Source organism: Carassius auratus, unplaced genomic scaffold, assembly GCF_003368295.1.
Source record: "Carassius auratus strain Wakin unplaced genomic scaffold, ASM336829v1 scaf_tig00006456, whole genome shotgun sequence".
Lineage (NCBI taxonomy): Eukaryota > Metazoa > Chordata > Actinopteri > Cypriniformes > Cyprinidae > Carassius > Carassius auratus.
The window spans coordinates 317-21,381 of NW_020523757.1; the positions used below are offsets into that span (position 1 = coordinate 317).

The 21,065-nt window shown below is 37.7% G+C and overlaps 2 protein-coding genes and 1 pseudogene across 2 annotated transcripts; 2 read left to right on the plus strand and 1 right to left on the minus strand.

Moving 5' to 3' along the window:
• Nucleotides 1–351: 351 nt before the first annotated feature.
• Nucleotides 352–7,457, minus strand: LOC113071188 (partner and localizer of BRCA2-like; the record flags this gene model as incomplete). The annotated part of the gene is given in 18 exon segments (XM_026244562.1): nucleotides 352–529; nucleotides 620–767; nucleotides 853–944; nucleotides 1,870–1,986; nucleotides 2,088–2,249; nucleotides 2,430–2,512; nucleotides 2,833–2,988; nucleotides 3,100–3,798; nucleotides 3,800–3,988; nucleotides 3,990–4,087; nucleotides 4,119–4,314; nucleotides 4,317–4,445; nucleotides 4,447–4,558; nucleotides 4,835–6,173; nucleotides 6,431–6,557; nucleotides 6,733–6,792; nucleotides 7,101–7,147; nucleotides 7,352–7,457. Coding segments are annotated over 17 exon segments (3,924 nt in total), but the record flags the coding sequence as incomplete, so codon positions are not given.
• A 3,331-nt stretch (nucleotides 7,458–10,788) lies between these two features.
• On the plus strand, nucleotides 10,789–11,736 carry LOC113071187 (GTP-binding protein Rhes-like). Its single transcript, XM_026244561.1, has one exon. It carries the CDS (start codon nucleotides 10,928–10,930, stop codon nucleotides 11,561–11,563), a length of 636 nt encoding a protein of 211 aa, XP_026100346.1. The 5' UTR covers nucleotides 10,789–10,927; the 3' UTR covers nucleotides 11,564–11,736.
• Nucleotides 11,737–15,808: 4,072 nt separating this feature from the next.
• On the plus strand, nucleotides 15,809–20,087 carry LOC113071189 (serine/threonine-protein kinase PLK1-like; annotated as a pseudogene).
• Nucleotides 20,088–21,065: the final 978 nt, after the last annotated feature.

Below are 21,065 nucleotides of genomic sequence, written 5' to 3' on the forward strand. Positions count from 1 at the left end.
ATTAGCTGGGGCGTGTGGACAAATTATATACAATTTGACATTTTCTCATCTAAAAACTTTAATCTCATATTAAAGGCATTAAAAGTGTTTAAGTCATTTATGTTTTATTTAGTAAAATGTATTTTACATACAGTGTCACATTTGAACAGTACAAATATTTCTCTGGTTTTGATTATTTAACTGTAATCAGCAACAGCTTGTGTAATAATGTAACATTTTTCATTTTTTTAACAATGGCACTAATCAATATATTTTTGTTTATATAACAAGTAGTACAAGTCATTTTGGCATGCATTGTGCTGAATAGAGATGTATGATGTGTTTATGTAGATTTATAATGAACACACTAACATCTCCATTCAGATATCCAGTCAGCAGCATATCTGGCCCTGCCCAGCGGGCTAGTCGACACAACTCATCCAGCACACCAACAACTTTAAACCACGGCTCCTCTGAGATCCCAAACAGCAAGATAACCAGACTGAAAAACACCAACAAGCCCGGTGCCAAGACATCACCATCTATTAACCTAGAGAATGAGACAAACATTTCATTCATTTGACTTTACTGTTAACATTATGTGTTCTTATATTGGAACATTCATCACGTCTAATCTTACTGCTGTTTGTGTTGATCAGGACAGTTGATAGAGGTTAGTGTGATATGTTTGCCAGTGAGAGGGTTTGTGGCAATCAGTGTGAAAAGAGATGCGTTACTCTCATCATCACACACATTTCCTGCATTCTGAAGCAAAACACACAGCACCCCTGCAGGAAAGAAAGCACAAGGTTATGACTGGCACATACTCATTCTTCTAACACACACACATTCACACAAAAACAATACACTCACTTACTCTGTAACAATATCCCTTCATGCAGTTTGTCATGGTTAAAGTCTTTTCCAGGTATATAGTCTGCAGCAGCTGGCATGTTTTCATGTTCCTGAAATTCACAAGTGTGACCAAAGCAATAATCAATTATACAAAAATAAAATACTAACAATATATCACAGTATTAAAAATTATTTACTGACAACATTAACAAAACTGACTTCAAATTATACCTTCCTTTTAGCAAAGCATCAGAATATAGCAATCATTTAATCAAAAATGTAAAGAATAGTTCAGCCACACATGAAACTTGGGCCATTCAAGATGTAAACTGAGTTTGTTTCTCCTTTGGGACAGATTTGGAAAACTTTAGCATTGCGTCATTTGTTTCTATGGATCCTCTGCAGTGAATGTGTGCCATCAGAATGAGAGATCCAAAAGATGATTAAACACACAATAATCCACATGATTTAATTAATGTCAGCGAAAAAAGTTGTGTTTGTTTTAATCAAATCTATTAAGATGTTTTAACTGTTACTTTGGGCTAAAATATGAGTCCTCTATCCTTCATCTTTCTCTAGTGATTGTTAATCTTTCTCTATTCTCATCTGAATGAGGAGAGAAACATGCACAGCTCTAGCACTGTTTACAAGTGAAAAGAGTCCACGTAATGCAACATTTTTTCACGTTCCAATGAAAAACAGAATAATCCTTAAAAGTGCGTTCATATGTTTTCGATGCAGAGTGCAAATTGCTGTGCATTTATTTGTGTTTTTATCTCAATGGAAGCGAAATTAAACTGTCTGAGCCTGAAGCTGTGTGTGTTGTGTGTCTCTATCCCCTCTTCCCCTCCTCTGTGCACCATGCCCACTTTTGTTTTGCGTATTTTAAAACGGTGAACAGAACTAACCAGTGCTGAAACACAGGGTTTCATTACCCTTTAATTATATCCCTATTTACCGGATGGATACAATTAAAGTTTCCTAATAAAAAGACTTTCAAAGATGTTTAAGACTCAAAATCACCAAATTCTTTACCATATAAGGAGAGTTTTACATTCTGTCCAACCAATCAGAGCATCTTTTTCACCCTCGACAGCTGCAAGGGTTCGAATGTTCTGTTTAGCAGAGGCCAGGAGAAGAGTGTTCTTTACCCTAAATAAAGCAAGTAAATAATAGTTTTGCTTTAAGTGAATAATACATAAAAAAAGGTTTAATAGACACAGGTATTTAACATGCACATGATAGTTTATTACCTTCCATCTTGAGTTACTGTTAGAACACTGACTCTTTGTTGATCTCCAGGGGAGGAGCAACACACAAGCCGACAGTTAGACACACCCAACACGGCTTGTAACGTGTCCTTGCACACAGCGTTCTGAGAGAATGGCCCATCCGTACTTGGACAGCAAAGGATCCTGCACTCAGGAACACACAAGGAATTAGACTGGCGTATATTGAGTATAAGATGCCTGAGCGCAATGCCCCTAGGGTTTGAGTTCACAATTGGATGACTGTGGTAAAGGGCGTCAAAAATAGCATCATTTTGGTTTACCCAATAGTATTTTTGCTGTTTTGTATTGTACCATTTTTATTACCTTGCCTCTGTGATTTCCAAGTGACCCAGAGTGACACAAAGCAGTCCTGAAGAGTCTGGTATCCCTTGCAAAGACATCACGGACTACAGATACAAACACAGAATTCAAATCAGAGGGATATATTTTATATATATATATATATATATATATATATATATATATATATATATATATATATATATATATATATATATATATATATACATACATATATCTAATATATAATTTTTTAGATATAGCTCAATTCATGTCTTGAAGATTAACCAAAGTCTTTCTTAAAGGTTATGGATAACATGAGAATGAATGATGACAATTGTTTCGCGTGAACTAACCTTTTAAACTACTACAAAAATTCAAAGAATTGTCAGCTTGCTGTCATATATGCTGTAGCAAATTGGTTTACCTGTGCAAATGTCCAGGTTTGTAAAAGACACCATGACTGAATTTCCTTCATCTGAGCCCAAAGGCAAATGCTCCATTCTCCTGCCACACATATGCACCAGTCCTCCGATGGCCATCGCACCAAACACAAATCTAACACACATCCACCCTCCAGCGCCTGAAAACAAAGACAATCATCACACATGTGCAGGTAATTAGACCTTAGGACAAGTGAGCACATATCACTGCATTGCATATCAACTAATTATTTATTTTAGTTTATAGATACCTTAAAAGTGTGCATTTCCTGCAGGACTGCAGAACAATGAACTTCATCAGTAAATGAAGTGCCAGTTAGGGATTCCTCATGCACTAATTTCTGGTTGTTGGATGGAACAGTGTTACGCTCCACTAACTGAGAACTGTTGTTGTCAAAACCAGTCCTTCTTTCTGTTCTCTGATAGGTGGAAGTGTCCAAAGAGGTCGTCTCAACAGGAGTTTGACCTACAGCTCCAGATTTCACATTTTGGTTTAACCCCATACTTTGGGTTTCAGACCCAAGCTCAGAGCATTTATAGGTTTCAATGTCCATTTCAGAACTGTTCTTGGTTTGGATTTCAGACTCAAAGACAGTTTTAAAAATCACTGGTTCAGGAATGTTGAGGAGTTGAAGTTCATTTTCTGGCGTGCAATTGATCTTATTTCCACATTCAAGATTGCTTTCCGTATCAAGACTGCATTCACGTTTCTGTTCATTTTCTGAGATGATTGAGGATTCCATTTGCAGGACACTTAAGTTTTCATATCCCAGTGTAGTGTTGTTTTGGGATGGTATATGTGGTTTCACAGTATTCTGAACTTCTGTTACTGTTTCTTGACTTATTTGAGTTTGATTTTGTGATTCTGAACCTCCCTGATTTCTGATGTACCCTGTTTTAACTGAGACTGATTCTGGAGACACAAATCCCATAAGTGGAACTGAGGAGGGGAGACCTAAGGATACCAGAGGAAGAAAACAGAGGTGACCGGAGGTCTAATGGTGAACCTGGAGTCAAAAAGTGAGGGGACATTCCCAAAGATGGAAGGACAGGATCTTGACTTTTCTGTGTATGTGAAGTCAGAGATGGGCTCAAACTAAGTACCACAGGGCAAAGCGAGCTGTTCTCCGGGAGCATGTGGAGATTGTTTTTGCATCTTTGTTTGCGACTGAATCTCATTAATGTTTTCAGTTTCTGAGGATTTAAGTGGGGCCACAGCTTTTCTCTCATTATTTATGCTTCCGTCTGGTTCAGGTTTGATCATCTGTATACTGTCCATAACTTCTGAGGAGAGGGTCTTTATTTTCATTTACAGCGTTGAGGTCCTTTTCTATCTCTGTCTGTGACTGGTCAGCAGGGTCTGACTGACAAAGAGGTAAACTATCCTCAAGAGAAGAGGTAGTTAGGGCTTCTGGAGTAAATAGTTCACCCGCTGAGTAACGTGCTTTCACAATTACTCTTTTCTCCCACTCATTCTCTGGCGCCTGCTGCTCTGCCGTGTATTGTAAACAAGAGGATGCTGTACGAAGGGCTCTACGACTGAAGATGACAAGCGCAATCTTTCTAATTTTTGTTGTCCAAAATCCTCATCAGGCAGGGTGGAAATCCTGGAAATCAAGTGCCGCCAGCAGTCCATTTTTCTTACCCTTTTCTTGAAGAGCCTGAATGAGTGAAGCTAATGAGGGCAGAAGAGGTGACTGATCTAAAACACAAAACACATCCACAAACACATATTAACGATAACATGATGGTTCCAGAAAGTAACAACACCTCTCATCTACAGTCATACATTTCGCAGACGCTTTAACCCAAAGTGACTTCCATTTCATTCAACGTATATTTATTATCATTATTTCCATGCATTCCCTGAAAATCAAACCAATGACCATGGCATTGCTAGTGTCATAATTATTTATTCAGAATAATTTAAAAATGCATACTACATGACACAGATAGAAAAGAATATAAAAATCACATCATCTTTATTTTTTACCTGTCTGAGATGCTTTTCCAGATTGGCCGTGTTTTCTTCTGAAAATAGGGAACACATTTGAATCCGGGAGGAGTTGGGAATCAAAGCAAAGCTGAGAATCTGGTAGATGCGTAAAATCCTGAGTAACTCCTTGCTCTGGACTTGGCTTTAAACTCACTGTGGGCCCAGGAGAACTGACTTCCTGAGACTCTAGCCTGTCAAGGACCAATACTGATTGACTGGGTGATTCAGTGTGAGACATGGACTTTGATTCTGCTTGAGATTTACTTGGGGAATGTGATATTGTACAATCAGGATCAGCTTTGGCACATGAAGCAGTGCTTCTTGGACGACCTCTTCTCCCTCTCTGACCCTTTCTTCCACGTCTGGCCTGGTCAGTGGACCTGCAGACTGAATGCTCCGTGGTCATGTGACCTCTACCACTCGTTTGCGATTGGCTGAGCCTGCGTCTGCCCCGCCCCCCAGTGAGCTGGCTGTAAATGACAGCATCTAAATTGACAGAGCTGTGAGATGCAGCCATGCGCCTTGTCGTCCGGATATAATACTCCACGGGAAACGGTAAACCCTCAACCAGCGTGCAAGAGTCCAGAACACCAGATTGTTTAATGTCTATCCTGTCATCATAACCTTTATTTGAGTCTTTGAGCAACTGGTTAGTTTGTTCAAGCATCTCTTGTGATTTGTCAGTAATCTGTACTCCCTCGGATGAGTGACGGAAAGATGAGGTTTGGATAGACACAGCTGAACCTGAGTGTGATTTTTGCTCAACGTTAACCTTTTTCTGGCTACGGTGAGAGTTCTGATTTTCTTCACTTGAAACTTTTGACAGTTTATTATCTGACTGGCTCATAGAGCAGTTTAATGCACAATCATTATCCAGTTCTTGTGATGGCTTCGAAATTTTACCAACTTTTCTTATTCCAATTGACCTGTCCTGGTTCTTCTCCCTCTCAGCCGACATCTTCTCAATTTCTCTTTCTTTTTTCTTTTCACCGTCCTCGTCTTCCATTTTACCATATTTTCTTATTCCTTTTAGACTGTTCTTGTTTTCAGTCCATTCACTACCCTCCTTTATTTCGGTGTCCACCTTTTCACAAATACAGTCTCCACTTCCATCCCTTTCTTTTTCTTGGCTGATTTCACTGTCTGATTCTCGCTCTTTGTTCCGTAGACGCAGTCGACTACGCTTAGAACGCAGGCGGTGGGCGGGGCTTCGTTTGCATACTGGGGAGTACAACGGCGGTGTGGACATAATCTCGATAAAATCCAATTGGACTGCAGGGATTTTCGGTACAGCGGAAATACCAGAGCGGTTTCTTTCTGCAACTAGGCCTGAGACAGAACAAAGAAAACCACAGTTTATTAGTGTTCGGGATACTTTTCCTTATGAATATGCATTATTATGTTTAACAACGTTTCAACATTTACATTACAATGAACAGTAAATGTGGTCATCACTGGTATCTCAAACCACTGAAACTATGAATATTGACACATATGTATGCTGCCTTGGTCTATAACAATTTATCCTAATATTATCCGTTATGTTTGTCTCTCTATTCATGTTTTTAAATTGAAATTAGCCTTACTGGTTTGTAATTGCAGATTCTCATGGTTTTCTGAATATTCTGATGTTGGCATGGATGAAGACACAGAAGATGTGTGTGGAGAGTTATTCTGTGTAAGTCTGAGAATGGCATCATGGCGCTCTGCTCTCTAAACCAAAAAACACATGATATACATTAACACGTCTCATATTCATCACAATTTCAATTATATGACAACTCAAGGGCTGTTACACTGCAGAAATCAATTCAGTCTAACAGTGTTAACATCAGTTTGAAGATAAAGTCTTGCATAGACACAAATATGGCATGTCTTTACTCTTTACCTGCAGTCTCTGTGCGGTCTTCTCATACTCTTGCTTCAGCTGCTCCAATCGTCTTCTCAACTAAAACATTCAATGAATGACAAATGAGGCAATATTTTCATGTCTCTCATATTAAGTAAAAACATTAATACATGCTAATTATACAATTAATATGATATAAAAAGTACTACTGGTATTCCAATGAGGATATCAGATGTTACATGGCTCTATACCATGTATGCCATAAAGTACAGTACTATAGTACTTACACAGCGCTAAAAGTTATTTCAAACAATGTCCAAAACAACATAACATGACCATGGAAGTTATTAGCAAATCAGTTTTTGTCAAATGGTGCTCCTACAAACTATATAAACATATGAACTCACGGTCTCTTTATCTTCGTTAGGGTGAATCTCCTCTGACATCCTGCAAACTAATATGTGAATAGATATTATTTCTATATTTGCACGTCAACGTAACGTTATTTATTTGACATATGAAAACATATCGAGAATCACAACCAACTGTAAACAACCACATAGACATAGGCAGACTGACAAGTAGGCTACTGATAGATAAACACAGAAGAGACTGAGCAAACAATGAGCTTCAATTAAATTAACATTTATTTACATACCCAGGAGAGAAGTTTACGCTCAAAAGTTGTGTTTTGACCTTTGTTTCTAACCTGACGAGACTTGCGGAATATTTTGCCACACACTCAACTGTCCCGCGAGTTCTGACTGCAGACAAAACCAATCGATAACAGACCACACGCTCTGACCTTCAGGTTAGTGTTACTCGCCCGTTACTGTTACTGTTACTTTTGTTATTGGATAATAAAATCGTCCTTTATATAAATATACATATAACCTATTGTATAATAAGTTTTTTTTTAACTTAAGGATTTAGATGTAGAAGACGTGTGCGTAATCCGTCTCATCGGGACTCTTTAGTAATGTCTGTTTTTTCTCAGTATTTAGTGAATCAGGCTTAGATTCAACTATTGTCTTCCCTTTCTCGCAGCTATAAATTTAACAGTGTGGTAGATAAAATATTAGCTTTGTAAGTAGTCTGTTTGCATTAAAGAAAATGGTGCTTAAGATTTTTTTTTTCAAAGTAGTCAGGTAAACTATATGAAGACCACGTGTTTTAGTGGCAAATAATAGATCTTAACGAAGCTTCTGCTCAAGACAACTGTCATTACTTAAGCAACTTAAATGATTATTTCTTTAAATTATCAAATAAATCAGATCACAGATCAATTTAAAAAAAAAAGTAGCTTACTCACCCCCAGGCAATCCAAGATGTAAATTAATTTGTTTCTTCATTGGTGAAATTTAAAATTATATCACTTGTTCACCAGTGATTCTGCAGTGATTGAGAACCCAGCTGATAAAAACATCACAATGATCCACAGTTGATCCACACGACTCCAGACCATCAATGTCTTGTAATGCAAAAACAGCTGTGTAAGACACAAATCCATCATTAAGCTCTTTTTAACTGTTGCTTATATCCATATTTGCTTTCTCTAGTCAAAAGGTGGTAGTCTGAATTAATAGAGAAAATTTGCACATATCAAGCAATGTGAAAATGGTCCAAAACAGTTCTTAGAAAGTATGTTGTTGGTGGATTTTGATGTGAGAGAACAGGGGATGGAATTTTGAGAAAAAACCAATGAGATATGACAGCAGGAGGAAAGACTCCTCTATGTGAGCCTATACCTGATTGCCTGAGTACATTTTAAGCTAAAGTATTTTTAGTGCAAATATTCCTTAAATTAATTGAACGGGAGGTTGCTAGAAAGACTGAATTTTACTACTTAAAGTGGAAGTGAAGTGACATTCAGCCAAGTATGGTGACCCATACTCAGAATTTGTGCTCTGCATTTAACCCATCCGAAATGCACACACACAGAGCAGTGAACACACACACACTGTGAGCACACACCCGGAGCAGTGGGCAGCCATTAATGCTGCGGCACCCGGGGAGCAGTTGGGGGTTCGATGCCTTGCTCAAGGGCACCTAAGTCGTGGTATTGAAGGTGGAGAGAGAGCTGTTCGTGCACTACCCCCACCCACAATTCCGTCCGGCCTGAGACTAGAACTCACAACCCACAACCCTCTAACCATTAGGCCACGACTTACATTATGAAGAAAATGTAAGTTGTACTCATCTGGACCAGTGCAACCTCCTTATTTTAATAATCTGCATGATTTGCAATTGCTTTATGCAGTATTTGTGTTAGACAGGACATTCATTCTCTGCAAGCATGGACGGCATGGGTACATTTAAGGACAGTGTCTCTACATAATGGTTCTTTAGAGGCAATACTGATCTTATGATGTGTCTTCATGTGGTGTGAAGAGGACGTCTCCCCAAACTGTTAATCTTGGGAGATTTCCTGTCAAAAGGTGAGTCACACGCATCTCAGATTTACGATGCAACAGCACAAACAGACTTATCTTTAAAGTTGCTTTAATATCATATTAAATAGGCATACTAATGTAAATATATACTGCATTAAATATAATAAACTAGACAGCAATGTGCAGAAAAAGCAGAACTGAAGGCCAAATTAATCATCCTTTCATGTTAGTCCCAGATAGTTTGATGGACAGCAGCAACGGATTAATAGGGAGATAGACAGATAAAGTCACATTGACTGCATTTAGCCTTCAGACTTGCTTAAACACAGTGTTTGTGTGGAAAATATTGGTGCTTTGAGGTCACCGTGTGTATTTCCATGCCTACCATCTGACACCATGATTTTAATATGCAAAATATGGAAAATCATCCCTGACGAGCTCATAAAACATTGATATTTGAAATACCTTGTTTCTGACTTTTTCTTAATGACAAATACAGCCTAGCTGAAAGTATATAGTATACTTTAAGTATATAATGCTCCTTTGAACAGTTTACATATTTTATTTCAGTAAGCTAACAGAACGATTAATCATGATGACTAATTACTGGAGTTTTGTGTTTTTGAAAGGTCAGCCATGCATAAAGATTAAGATGATTAAATATTAGACATCAAACAGGCCTGTTCCCACATTAGTTAAATAACTAACTCTGCTGATAGATATGCATACTTATCCAGGGCAGAGTAAAAAAACAACTTTTATATAATTTGCCAAACCACACCTACAAGAAGTCAGGCTTCCTCAAGTCAGAGTCCTGTTAGCACATTATTTGTAAATTCAAAACTGTCTGTTAAAAAAAAAAAAAGTTGAAACAACAAAGTAAATATTACATCCATTGTTGTGAGATGAAGCTGTTTGTCAACTGGGGGATGATTATGGAGGGGTCTCAAACTGTTTTGTATTTTTAAATAAATATGATACAATTATAAGTAAATAAATAGATTCACAAAGATTTATCAAATTCACACAAAAATACAATATGATCCACAAATAGGGTTATATGTTTTAAAAAATTAATATTAAATGTAATATGTTTAAAACATTTAATAAATAAACCAAATTTGCCCATTATTTATTTATTTTGTTTTTAATGTTTCAGTAACCATAAAAATTTGGTTAGCCTCATTAATTTCTCATGGCGATAAATAAACTCAAGCAAACAGAAATCACGTTATTATGAGGAGCAACCCTTACTAAAATCAGCCATGGTTTTATTATCGTAAAAGTGTAGTATCAATATTTTTGGTGCATTGATTACCATTTGTATTTTACTACAAATACCATGGTTAAACTATGGGTAGTGTAGCAAAACCATGGTTAATTGGTTAACATGGTTTAACTCCTATACGTTTTTTTGTTTTGTTTTGTTTTTGTAGTAAAACCATGGTTAATTTTGTCCTGTCCGGGCACGTTCTGTTACATTTATAAAACATTATTATCACTTTATTAGCCTATATATATATATATATAACCCCAAGTGTTTCAACAGTTTGCGTTCGGAAAAATTTCCTACTTACCCCAGCTGAACTCACTGAATAATTCTTACAATGTCTTTAAATTCGTCAAACTCTACAATCCAGAAACCCACGCGTCGCGTCATTGCGTTTCCATTGGCTACAGCTAGTAGGACGTAGGACGCATGCATGTAATATAAGGGCAGCATCCTTGCTTCATCTCACCACTTTTGTATCGCGTCTCGATGGCATAAGGATATTAAAAGTTTTAGATTTGTAAGTCTTACTGAATCTCTTCTGCAAATTATAATTTATAAAATTAGCAATATGTCTTTGCTGGTGCGGGAGCATCGGACGGTCCGCTTTGTGTTTTTGGGCGCCGCCGGGGTTGGAAAAACTGCTCTGATCACCCGTTTCTTGCAAAATCGCTTCGACTCCAAATACACACGCACGGTGGAGGAGCTTCACGCTCTTGAGTACGACACAGACGGCTCGAGTGTGCGCATTGAGATCTTGGACACGAGCGGTAGTTATTCGTTCCCAGCGATGCGCGCTTTGTGCATCCGAACCGGCGACGCGTTTGCGCTTGTGTACGCCGCGGACGAGCCAGACTCATTGGAGGAGGTGCAGAGACTCCGTGAGGAGATCCTGGAGTTGAAGGGAGAGAAGTTCACTGGAATCACGGTGATAGAGAACAAAGCGGACCTGGGCAGCCGGAGTCGCCAGGCCACTGCTGAGGTGATGCGCGCGGTGGAGGAGGACTGGGGCGCCGGCTTTGTGGAGACGTCCGCACGCACCGGGGAGAACGTCACCGGTGTGTTTCGGGACTTGCTTCAACAGATGAAGTTACCGAGCCGCGTGAGCCCGGCACTGCGCAGACGGACGCAGACAATGAGCAGAGAACATACAGAGACGCGGAAAAAGCCTCCAATGAAGAAGAACAACAGCTGTATCTTGTCTTAATGCACTTTCACCTGATGTTATAATAGTTGTGCATCATACTGATGCTTAAGTGGTCTGGATCGATAGACTCCACATAAATGTTGGACAGTTTAAGTCTGATGCTTTATCATAATCATGTAATCTCTCTAAATGAGATTTTATGAGTAAATAAATATAAATAATGTTCTAATCAATATATGTTCTCTGTGCATATTCTTTACCTTGTTTCATAAAAGGTAATATCAAATGTGACCCACTTGGGCTAAAGTCACCTATACAGAATAAAACAGACATGTTTTCTTAGTTCAACCAAGAGTAATAATTCAGTAATTTGATTACTTTATCTGTCATGTAGTGTCTTGGTCAGATCAATGGCAGAATATATTAGTACGTTTTTTTTCTATCCTGCTGCTCTGATCCCAACACACAGAAAATAACACTTTGCATTTAAGACTGGATATAGATATGCTGAATGACCAGACCTTTTCTCAGGAAATAATGTCAGCTCTGCACCTTCCAGATGGCCTTTTGTTATATATATCAGTCTGTGCATGACTCAACAACATGTCACACCCTTTCTTTGCTGATAATAAAAACTGCAAATAATATCATGTTCTTAAATGAATGGTTCATGAAATAAAATTTGCTACACACCCACAGGCCATCCAAGATGTAGATTAGATTGTTTCTTCATTAGAACAGATTTGAAAAAATGTAGCATTACATCACTTGGATAAATGGATCCTCTGCAGTGAATGGTTGACGTTAGAATTAGAGTCCAAACAGCTGATAAAAACATCACACTAATCCACACCTAATCCACACCACTCCAGTCCATCAGTTAACATTTTGTGAATTGAAGAGCTGTGTGGTAGTATAAGTTGTTAACTTTAAAGGTGCTGTAGGGAACTTTTGTAAAAAAATATTTTTTACATATTTATTAAACCTGTCATTATGTCCTGACAGTAGAATATGAGACAGATAATCTGTGAAAAAAATCAAGCTCCTCTGGCTCCTCCCAGTGGTCCTATTGCCATTTGCAGAAAGTCATGCGCTCCCGGTAAAAAACAACCAAGCAGAGCTGCGGTCCGTAACTTTGTTTGTGTTCAAAATGTAGAAAAATGAACATAATAAGCGAGTACACCATGAATCCATTTTCCAAACCGTGTTTTTAGCTTGTCCTGAATCACTAGGGTACACCTATAATAAGTGTTTATATTCGGATTTGCTTCGGGGGTACCGCGGCGGAGTAACCCAGTACCTTTGTGATTCTTCATAGACATAAACAGAGAGAAGTAGTTCCGGCTACGATGTTCTTCCGCAAGACGCAAGCAGTTCTGTTTATTAACCGCTAGAGCGTCAAAAGTTCCCTACTGCAGCTTTAAGTTGTTGCTTTTGGCCAAAACACGAGTCCATAATTTACAAACAAAATTGTACTGTACAAGTTGTGAGTAAAAAAGGAATGGAATAATTTACAAATCTCATAAACTTTATTCACAATAGAATATAGATAACATATCAAATGTTGAAAGTGAGACATTTTGAAATGTCATGCCAAATAAATCCAAATATTTTGGATTTCATGAGAGCTACACATTCAAAAAAAAGTTGGGACAGGTATAATAGGCCAGAAAAGTTAATTTTACATATAAGGAACAGCTGAAGGACCAATTTGCAACATATTAGGTCAATTGGCAACATAATTGGGTATAAAAAGAGCCTCTCAGAGTGGCAGTGTTTCTCAGAAGTCAAGATGGGCAGAGGATCACCAATTCCCCCAATTCTGCGGCGAAAAATAGTGGAGCAATATCACAAAGGAGTTTCTCAGAGAAAAATTGCAAAAAGTTTGAAGTTATCATCATCTACAGTGCATAATATCATCCAAAGATTCACAGAATCTGGAAAAATCTCTGTGCATCAGGGTCAAGACCAGAAAAGCATACTGGATGCCCGTGATCTTTGGGCCCTTAGACTGCACTGCATCACATACAGGAATGCTACTGTAATGGAAATCACAACATGGGCTCATGAATACTTCCAGACAACATTGTCGGTTGCCGGCTAAATCTCTATAGGTCAAAAAAGAAGCCATATCTAAACACGATCCAGAAAGCGCAGGTGTTTTCTCAGGGCCAGGGCTCATTTGAAATGGACTGTGGCAAACGGATTAACTTGGTAATAAGGAACACACAGCTTTTCATTTCACAAGACATTGAACTGGAGTTGTGTGAATTACTGTGATGTTTTATAAGCTGTTTGAATTCTGATTCTGACGGCACCCATCCAATGCAGAGATGACCGAAAAACAAACTTATCTGGGTGAACTATTCCTTCAGTGCTTCAAAAACTGAAATGTGAAATAAATGTTAGGTAAAAATTGTTTTGCCTGAATGCACTTTAAGTCGCATCCGCTGAATGCATAAATTTAATTTTATTTAAAAAGAAGAAAAAGTGAATCAATGCATTATAATAGCCAATTGTGTAACCAATGAATTCATTAGTTGTGGCATATCAACTTTTTTGTTCCAGAACTATCCAAAGCAGATTATGAATAAAAGCTCATCTTCCATCTGAACACATTGCTGCTCTCCTTGCTTCATTTCTTTGTCACCTCTTAAAATATATAATATTATATTTATTTATAAACAGGCCAGTGGACAAAATAATAGCTATATATGTACAAGTAAAAATAATATTTACAGCCACATCTACAATAATGACTGACTAAACACAAAAGTAAAATCCAATGGTAGCAAAATTAAACAAATGTAAAAATAAATGGTATAAACATTTAATCACTAAATAAATACAGCATGTATGCCAGTAATAATGTTAGTCCCAGCAGTTGCTGACCATGTGACTTTTTGTAGGTTGATGTATTTTGGAACTGTTTAATATAGCCTATGTGTAATTTATTCAGCTTTCAAGGAGGCTGACATGTTTTATGCAAACATGAAGTACTTCCTTGCATCCATGCAACCCACCTTTTTATATATGCTAAAATTATCTAACTGCCATGACAACCTTTTATAGTGACAATTGTAGTGTTTTAATCAGGAAACAGTGGGTGGGTGCATGCATGCATTTGTGAATGGACTAGTCAAGAGAAAATCGTGAGCAGGAGAGTGAGAAAGACACTCATGAAAAACAGTAAACAACCTTATTAGGAAACACTTCACAGTATTCACACAGACACAGAAATGCTCTCAAAAAACACCCACACAGATAATTTAAGTCATGTCTTCTCTTTAATGGTTTGATTATATGAAGAAAAAAACATTTGCATAATTTATTTTTTCATTTCAATTTATTTAGAAGATCGTTATTAATTTTAAGTCTGTTAGAAATAGTTAAATATCATGAATAGAATATTGAATAAGACACTAAAATAAATACTAAGAATGGTATATATATATATATATATATATATATATATATATATATATATATATCATTGTTTGTTACTGCTTCCTGACCTTGTAACACTGTTTTGGTTTTGTATCACAAGGGCAAACTTTGTGTTTATCTTGCTTTCTCTCCTCTACTCACACCCACACTTGTACAAACATAAAAACGTGTGTAATGATAGGTAACTTGGTATTTTTCCCCTCCGCAAGCTAAAACGTGCCCTCATTTGACCATTTGCACACACATAAATACCCAAAGATACACAAAGTGTTAAAAGCACGTGATAAATGGTTAGATTAAAAACTAGAGCAAAATTATTTACTTTTCGAGGTTAGATACTAAACAGACTTTAAGCACACGTGCTTGAATGAATGTGTTTACAAACCCAAGAGGGCACATGCGGCATAATTAAACAAACCGAACAATGTACAAAATCAAAGGATTAGCTGTATATGACATGAGAAAATAAAATATAGCAATTTATCTTCAGGTGATTTTTATTTATTTCGTTATTTATTATTATTACTAAATGTGGTTGTTTAAATTATAATATAAATAATTTACATTTAATTAAATACATTAAATTAAATGATAACAAGTTAGTGGACTTTGAATATTATTTATACCCCATAGAGACTCAATAAACCCCATAGAGATTCAACGTATAATCCATGTTATAAATCATAAAATTAAATCCATACGAAAACTATTTAACGGTGTGTAAAGTTTCCCCAAAGTTAAACATCCAAAGAACACAAGTAAAGTTTTTCCGAACGCGCACGCCGAGTCCCATGATGCTTCGCTGTGTTTGGTCAGAATTTAAATCGCAGCAGCCAATCAGAGGCGGCGATAACGAATCGAGCACAATTCAAAAAGTAGCAGTGACTCACTGCATTCCCATCTGAGCAGCGGGCCGACGCACAGACTTTATGCCCGTTTAATTTCATTCTTATCAGCGAAATCCTACTGATGCGTGATTCAGTGCGGCAAATATACATCTTTTAGATAATACAGCGTGTATATTGTAGGTTTTCAAATTGTTGGGGTTATTATTTGAATGTAATTCGCAGCGGATGTGGATGACTGGTGAATTGCATGCGTGCTTTTCGGGATAAAGAAGAAAGGAGCAAGGAACTTCGACTCAGTTATTTATTTTCAGGACTTTAGGTTTCCTTATTCGACTTGAATCGTCTCGTAAAGCGTGCAACGATGAGCGCTGCAATCGCAAAGACGGCGAAGCCATCGGGTCACGTCGACCCCAAATCTGCTCCTTTGAAAGAGATTCCTGACATTCTGGTGGATCCCAGAACCATGAAGAGATACATGCGAGGTCGCTTTCTGGGAAAGGGAGGATTTGCGAAATGCTACGAAATCACAGATATGGACACAAAGGAGGTTTTCGCAGGGAAAGTGGTGCCTAAGTCAATGCTACTGAAGCCGCACCAGAAAGAGAAAATGAGCACAGAAATCGCCATTCACAAGAGTCTCGATAACTCACACGTCGTGGGATTTCACGGCTTTTTTGAGGATGATGACTTTGTGTACGTGGTGCTGGAAATCTGCCGGAGACGGGTAAGATCAGGGAAACCGATTTGAAAACAGACCGTCAACGGTCGGTATTCCTGTCATGGCTGATAGTAGATTACAGCGCTTCAAACTTAACTCGTTAAAATAACCACATTCTGCTAAGAGTAACCGGTAATTACTGTGTTCTTTCAAAACGTAACGTTAAATGTTTTGTAAACGTTATATCTAAACTTAAACTTCTTCAACTTTCTCCCTTACGCCGCTGGTGGATTTTAAACTGGAGGATGTGACGTCAGTTGATTTTGTGTTTTCTCGGAGACATCGTTGTTTAAAACGAACTGTGTCAGAAATGAAAACGATCAATAATACACACATCTTATTGTTTTCACTTCTACTAATGCCAATTCTACCAGATTTTTATAATTAATTTACAAATAATTTATTATACCTTTTTTTTTGTTTTTATAACTTTTCTTTCTTTCAGATTCTGTAAATTCAAATAATCCTCAAATCCCACCATATTTATTTTCTTTCCCCCCCCCCCCCAAGAAGTCTGAAATAAGAAATTGTTTATCCTGAAGGTTTTTGGCAAATTATTTTATTCCTTTGTCCTTTATGTGATGGAACTGGAGTTAAAGAAGTTTGTTTGAAGTTCCCGTCCGCTCCATACTTTTGTGCTTTATTTTTTCTTTCTTTCCATATAGTCTCTCCTTGAATTGCACAAGCGGAGGAAGGCAGTGACGGAGCCTGAGGCCAGATACTTCATGCGCCAGACTATCCAGGGTTGTCAGTACTTGCACAACAATCGGGTCATCCACCGTGATCTCAAGCTTGGAAATCTATTCCTCAATGATGACATGGATGTGAAAATTGGTGAGGAAAAAAATAATTGTTGTTGCATTACTTTTTTTTTCTTTTTTAACCCCTGACCTTTTTTATTTTTTATTTATTTTTATTATTTTTTTAAATCAAGACTATGTACCATTTCTCCTTTTTAGGTGACTTTGGTTTGGCCACTAAGATCGAGTTTGATGGAGAGAGAAAGAAGACCCTGTGTGGCACGCCGAACTATATAGCCCCAGAGGTGCTCTGCAAGAAAGGCCACAGCTTCGAAGTAGACGTATGGTCACTGGGATGCATTCTGTAAGTCCAGTGTTAAACCAAACAACCATAGAAGCATTTGATGTAGATTTTCATAAAACATGATCTCTAATGAAATTCTGTCCTTGCATAAGGATTAATTTTTTTTAACTGTGCATGTGCGATTGCTGATGGAGATGTAATATGTCCATTAGATATACACTGTTGTTGGCAAGCCACCATTTGAGACGTCCTGTCTGAAGGAGACCTACATCAGAATCAAGAAGAATGAGTACGCTGTTCCTAGAGTATGTATCTTTGCATCAGGACTTCACCTGTTGTACTTGGATGCTGGCATGAAATGAAAATCCTTTTGTGCCCATTGTGAACGGTTTCTTTTTTTTTTCATAAAAAAAAAGTTTAAAAAAAGTAAAGCTTCTAATGTTTAATCATTTAATTGTGGTTAATTCAATTTAGGTAGGCAACTTGCTAGATTTTGTACTTTCTATTGTTAAATGTTTAAAGTAATTTATAATTGAATCTTGCCAGATTGTTGGCTTATTGCAACATGTTTTTTTTTATTTTTTTTATTGTTTAGCACATTAATCCAGTTGCTGCTGCTCTGATTCGTCGGATGCTGCACGCTGACCCGATGCTCAGACCTTCAGTGTCCGAGCTGCTCACTGATGAGTTTTTTCACCTCTGGTTATGCGCCTCTGCGGCTGCCCACTTCCTGTCTCACTGTACCTCCCAGGTTCTCCATCGCCCCCTCCAGCCTGGATCCCGCCCTCCTTCGCAAACCCCTCTCGTCACTTAATAAAGGTATGTGTATAGAAAAATCTATTTTTAAAACTCTTATCTTGTAATTTGGCTCAGCTGTGTTTGAGTTCAACACCGTGTCCCTCCACTGAAAATCTTGTCATTCAGAAATATTTCAAACTTTCAAGTTGCCTGTAATCTATCTTCTGTGTGCAAAGGAACCGATAGTCCTATTGAGAAAATGGGGAAAATGGAGCAGCCACAAAGTGAAGATCTTCAGCAAAGGTCAGTTTTATCTATGTAGATACCTGCCGCTGTTTTAGATATAGAAATATATAGATATAGATGGTTTGGTACATGCATTTGGAAAATAGTATCAAAACCAGGATTTTAATATAATTGTAAAAACTGACTTGCATCCATTTGTATTTAATGGTCTTATCTGTTGTTCTGTACAGGGATGGAGTTGAACAACCTGACACTCATCTAAGTGACATGCTGCAGCAGCTGGCCAGCCTCAACACGGCCAGGCCATCTGAGAGAGACTTTATTAGACAAGGTTAACCACATGGATTTTCTGCATCGTGCAGTGAAGGGTTGAACTTGTGGCTGTATTTGAATGGAAATGAGAGCAGGAGCTACTGTAACAGCAAGAATCTATAAAACTGTACTTTGTGCATTTGAACATAAACACCAGTCAGCACATATTTTTGTGGCTTTGTTCAAACTATTGATGAGCACAATGCAATGAAATTTTTTTCTTCCTATATAGAGGAAGCAGAGGACCCTGCATGTATACCTATCTTCTGGATTAGTAAATGGGTCGACTACTCTGACAAATATGGCCTTGGTAAGACCCCCCCCACATACACACGCAAACTGTATAATTAGCATTTTTTCTCTGATGCATCTGTTTTGTGCACATAATGTGGATGATCTACAAAAGGCAAACTTGTAAGCAATGTGAACTCTCTTCACTTTATAAAAAAATAAAGTTACTCATTGCTGAAGAACTTTACAGTAACTGGGTAAAATTTATTGTCTGAGATCACATTTCAATTGCCCTAATTAGTGAAACCTTTATTTTAGTTTTTTGGCTAAATTTGTAGAGATAACTACTGCTAGCTGCAGTTTAGTTTAAAGGAATGTGCAAAGTCTTAATATGCGGCACGCCGCACAATATTCATTTGAGGTGGGTTTCTACATTTGGTAAGAAAACATGCATAAACTGTGATAACCAATTATGTGCGCACATGTCATTTGTAGCTTTGGGGTATGAATGATGCTACTTGCAATGCTTTCCAAAAATATGTCCATATTTGTACTTTTGCATTTATTATTCATTTGTATAATGTTCTTTTCCCCTTCATAGGTTACCAGCTGTGTGATAACAGCGTAGGCGTTCTGTTCAATGATTCCACCCGTTTGATCATGTACACTGACGGTGACAGTTTGCAGTACATCGACCGCAACTCTGCAGAATCCTACCTCAGTGTTCGCTCCTACCCTTCTGCACTCTCCAAAAAGGTCTGTGTGCACTGGAAATATAACACCGCGAATGACTTCCATAATTCTCTGTTCAGGTTTGCTTATAAATAAAAATCTTTTTCTGGTGTAGATTACGCTCCTCAAGTACTTCAGGAATTACATGAGCGAGCACTTGCTGAAGGCCGGGGCAAACATAACGCCACGTGATGGGGATGAACTGATCCGGTTGCCTTACCTCCGCCATTTGGTCCGCACAAAGAGCGCCATAAGTGCTAACACCTGAGCAATGGAACCGTGCAGATCAACTTCTTCCAGGTCAGAACCTACCATGTTTGAAATGGTCTAGTACTTGTTGATGTCAAACAAAATTACAGAGGTATCCGAACTCATCCATTTTCTCTTTGTGTTCTACAGGACCACACTAAGCTTATTTGTGTGTCCCTTGATGGGTGCAAGTGACGTACATCAATGAGAAGCGGGAGTTCTACACCTATAAGATGAGTTTAATTGAGGAGTTTGGGTTGCTGTAAAGAGGTTGGCCAGCCGTTTGCGCTATGCTCGTAACATGGTTAGAAAAGCTCATGGCCTGCAAAAGCACCGCTACATCAGCCCGTTAATCCACTGACATCACAATATGTATAGCTTTATGAGATCAAACTTGTCAGTTTTTTGGGCTCTACACCAGGACTTCCTCCTGCGGATCTGTTGTTTACTCCTATACTATCACTTGTTTTTCTGGGTTGGGGAGTTTTATGACCATGCCAGCTCGCTGTATCATGTGAATGCTCTTGTACATGTTTTAATATTTTAGAACTTGTCTGTTTACCTTTTGACTGTTCTTTGTATAAAAGCTTTCGGACGTTAATCTTTTAATGTGTAAGAGAATATTTGAAATGAGTTGGTTTTCCAAAATAAAGATCTTTTTAGAGACATTTTGATTGTTAGATACTGTTAATGATATACATGTTTATAACTGAGTTTAATTAAAATGTAAGTGTCCTGAAAATAAGTCTTTAGTGTTTTTAAATCAAACATGAAACCTTGCTATCTATCAATCCTTTATTTCAATATTCTACTTGTTTCATGTTGAGTTGCTGTAACTTAATATGCTACTTTATACTGTAGGGGGCTTAGTAATTATAAAAATAAAAAAATCCATATAGCAGTATATAAACAAACTTTATAAAATTATGAAAGATTTTGATTTCAAATAAATGTTGCTCTTTGGAAATTCATAGAATATCCTTGAGGAAAAAAAAGA